The sequence below is a fragment of the Carassius carassius genome, chromosome 40, assembly GCF_963082965.1.
Source record: "Carassius carassius chromosome 40, fCarCar2.1, whole genome shotgun sequence".
NCBI classification, from domain to species: domain Eukaryota; kingdom Metazoa; phylum Chordata; class Actinopteri; order Cypriniformes; family Cyprinidae; genus Carassius; species Carassius carassius.
Genome location: NC_081794.1, coordinates 7,219,162 through 7,222,758, shown reverse-complemented (window position 1 = coordinate 7,222,758; position 3,597 = coordinate 7,219,162). Strand labels below are relative to the sequence as shown.

Genomic DNA, 3,597 nt, shown 5'->3' with positions numbered 1-3,597 from the left:
TGATGACGTAGTAACGTCGTACGTGTTACGCGCAGGCGTCGTTTGCAGGAGTTTACAAACAATCATATTTATTTATGACAGTATATTACTTAGGGTGCTATATGTTATGTAAACTGAAGGCTTGCTGGAGTGGAGAGCGACACAGTTTTACGAAACTCTGAATTATTTGCAGTGTAGTAGCCTACGACGGTATGTTCTGTTATAAAAATATGCTAATAGGCCGAACGTTATGTGTTTTTGTGTCATTCGCCTGACAGTGCCTTTCCACGAACATAATCAAAGAAACTCTTATTTACAGGAAATCCTGACACTGAAAGAAGCTTCTGCTCTACCAGTTTACGTTTGTTTCAAGGGCAAGTTCTCTCTTTCACCTTGCTGTTGAACTATTCAAAGTTCCGTTTAGGTCGATCAAATGTGAATGTTAATGTTAAAACATTTTGTATTGAACATACAGGCATTACCTTTCAGATATGCTGCAGTCATTCAAGCCTATATTCAGCTGTAACCTGGTGCTATCACGCTCCTTCTCTGGATATGTTTCTCGAATGAGGTCTGTCTTCTTCAAAGTACATGAATTTATAATAAAAAATAAAATACCACTGGAGTAGGCTGGAAATATTATTTACTAAAGCACTGTAAATCTCCCAAAACCTCTCAAGATCATGTCCAAGTCCTATAAAAACATTTATTTTTTTTTTTTACTTTTTTGGAAACATACATTTTTATTATTATTATTATTATTATTAATTGATAATAAAAAGTTGTTATTATTAAGTGTTATCTGTAGTAGTTCCTAGCATCAATATTGTACTATTCAAGTGTTTTTCTTTTTTACTTTTTAATATATAATATTTCTGTTTAGGTACCTCATGAGATTAAAGGAGGACGATGAAGCGTGTCGAGAGGCGCTGAAGTCTGGGAAGGTTCTACTGTATCATAAGCTTTCTCCTCTTCTGCGAAAGACTAGCAGTGGCAGTGGATACAAATTGGCTTCTCTAAAAACCTCAGGTTTCAATACAGCCTCATTTAAATTCTTCCATTACATAAATACAAAGATTTTGTAAATCAATTTTTTATAATTGTATACCTATTTCTCTAGATTTGGAACAAATATTGGAAAAGGTTGGAAAGGACAAACACATTGTTAATGAATCTTTTCTTCTGGGATGCACTGACAAGGATGAACCACAGTTCTCACTGGAAGTAGGTCAGTTAATATATCCATTACTCTGCGGTACTATGAAGAAAATGTAGTTTAAAAACAAACATTCTACAACTGGCAAATGCATCATTATGAAATCTCATTCATAAAAACAGTATGGCAAACGCTTTTATCCAGAGCGACCTACATTTTATTCGTTGACGGAATTACACCATTCATTGATTTGGTGTTGCTATGTCTGTGCTGTACTGTTTGAGCTACAGGAATGTTATAGGAATGGGAACTGTGAGAGGTGTTTACTTGTTTCTGGAATTTCTATGACATTTGAAGTTCTGATTCATTTCCAGGAAAACAATGTTCATATTTCCAGGTGACCATGGGAAATCCATACTATTCTATACTGGAAACTGTATTACTTTATACACTATATATGTCAGTTCATGGAGATATTTTTTTACTGTAGGTGATTTAGACCGCAGTGCATTGGAGCAGGAGTGTGGAGGTATGTTTGTGGACCTCAGGAAAGCTTTCTTCATGATACCTGGACCAGAGTCTCCTCTTGCAGCCAAAGTATGTACTTAAGGTTTCCAATTGAAACTAGTGCATTATAATCACTTTGAAATGTCATGTTTGTGCCCAGTTATAAATTATTTCGCAAAACTTGCTGTAAGTAAACAGGTTGCGTGTTCATAACATTTAATGAAAGTGATCAATTTTATACATGAATATTAATGATTAACTGGACCTTCTGGTGAATTGACCGACTTCTTCAGTCATTTGCTAAAAACCCCACCACTTACTTACAACTGGCTGCAAGCTTGCATTCAAATCTGCCTTCATCCAATCAACAGCTGATGCAAAGAACCAAGTCCCTGCCTTTTTTCTTTTTTCAGTAATTCGTTTCACTTGGTTATATCTCATAATAAGAAATAAATAATCTATTGCTGCTTCTGTCACAAAAGCTAAAGTTTTGTTCTATGAATACAGTTGGAGCCGTTTGTATGTAGACCATCTCTAAGAAGTTATTAGTGTAAAAACGGTTTAATTTGGAATTTGTTTTAGGGACAAGCTCTCCTTCGATGGCATCAGACCAATAGCTTTTGCAGTGCCACTGGGCAGCCTACTGTCAGGAACCAGTCAGGAAGTTACAGAGTGTGTCACAGCAGTGGCATCACATACTACCCCAAAGTAAGCAGGTTCTTCTCACTATGTCAGACACATGCAAGGCATTTGAGAAAGAAAGCATTGTCCGATTTTTTTAAATACTGTATTTACTTTAATTATTTCACTAGTGGCAATTTGAATAATATTAATGTGATGTTCTACTCTGAAAAATGTGTTAAATAATGGTATATTACCAGGGATGCACATAAGGTTTTCAGCCTGGTTCTCACAAGAGCATTATGTTCAAGTATGAATTCTCATCATTTTCAAATGTAAAATCAGCAAGCTTTTATTTTGGCAGGTTGCTGGGAAGTCAGTGAATGAAATGTTACAATTTTCCATTGTGCTTTGAAAATGGCAGCGGATAGATTTTATGCTTTAAATTCGAATATAAACCTTATACAGTGTTACAGTTAGTTGATCTACACTCACCTAAAGGATTATTAGGAACAACTGTTCAATTTCTCATTAATGCAATTATCTAATGAACCAATCACATGGCAGTTGCTTCAATGCATTTAGGGGTGTGGTCCTGGTCAAGACAATCTCCTGAACTCCAAACTGAATGTCAGAATGGGAAAGAAAGGAAAGAAAGAAAATGCCTTGTTGATGCTAGAGGTCAGAGGAGAATGGGCCGACTGATTCAAGCTGATAGAAGAGTAACTTTGACTGAAATAACCACTCGTTACAACCGAGGTATATAGCAAAGCACTTGTGAAGCCACAACACTCACAACCTTGAGGCGGATGGGCTACAACAGCAGAAGACCCCACCGAGTACCACTCATTTCCACCACAAAGAGGAAAAAGAGGCTACAATTTGCACGAGCTCACCAAAATTGGACAGTTGAAGACTGGAAAAATGTTGCCTGGTCTGATGAGTCTCGATTTCTATTGAGTCATTCAGATGGTAGAGTCAGAATTTGGCGTAAACAGAATGAGAACATGGACCCATCATGCCTTGTTACCATTGTGCAGGCTGCTGGTGGTGGTGAATGGTGTGGAGGATGTTTTCTTGGCACACTTTAGACCCTTTAGTGCCAATTGGGCATCGTTTAAATGCCACGGCCTACCTGAGCATTGTTTCTGACCATGTCCATCCCTTTATGACCATCATGAACCCATCCTCTGATGGCTACTTCCAGCAGGATAATGCACCATGTCACAAAGCTCGAATAATTTCAAATTGGTTTCTTGAACATGACAATGAGTTCACTGTACTAAAATGGCCCCCACAGTCACCAGATCTCAACCCAATAGAGCATCTTTGGG

The 3,597-nt window shown here is 37.4% G+C and overlaps 1 protein-coding gene across 3 annotated transcripts in view; it reads left to right on the top strand.

The window, feature by feature from the left end:
- Positions 1-3,597, top strand: part of nudt13 (nudix (nucleoside diphosphate linked moiety X)-type motif 13) — a 6,095-nt gene continuing 2,498 nt past the window's right edge. The window contains exons 1-7 of one of the 3 annotated variants that reach the window (XM_059531924.1): positions 1-189; positions 299-353; positions 469-550; positions 863-1,008; positions 1,100-1,207; positions 1,626-1,732; positions 2,225-2,350. In XM_059531924.1, coding sequence (XP_059387907.1) covers positions 471-550; positions 863-1,008; positions 1,100-1,207; positions 1,626-1,732; positions 2,225-2,350 — 567 coding nt within the window. In that variant the 5' untranslated portion in view covers positions 1-189; positions 299-353; positions 469-470. Of the gene's footprint in view, positions 190-298; positions 354-454; positions 551-862; positions 1,009-1,099; positions 1,208-1,625; positions 1,733-2,224; positions 2,351-3,597 lie in introns of those variants that run through there. The other 2 variants (XM_059531923.1, XM_059531925.1) reach the window with 2 other exon arrangements.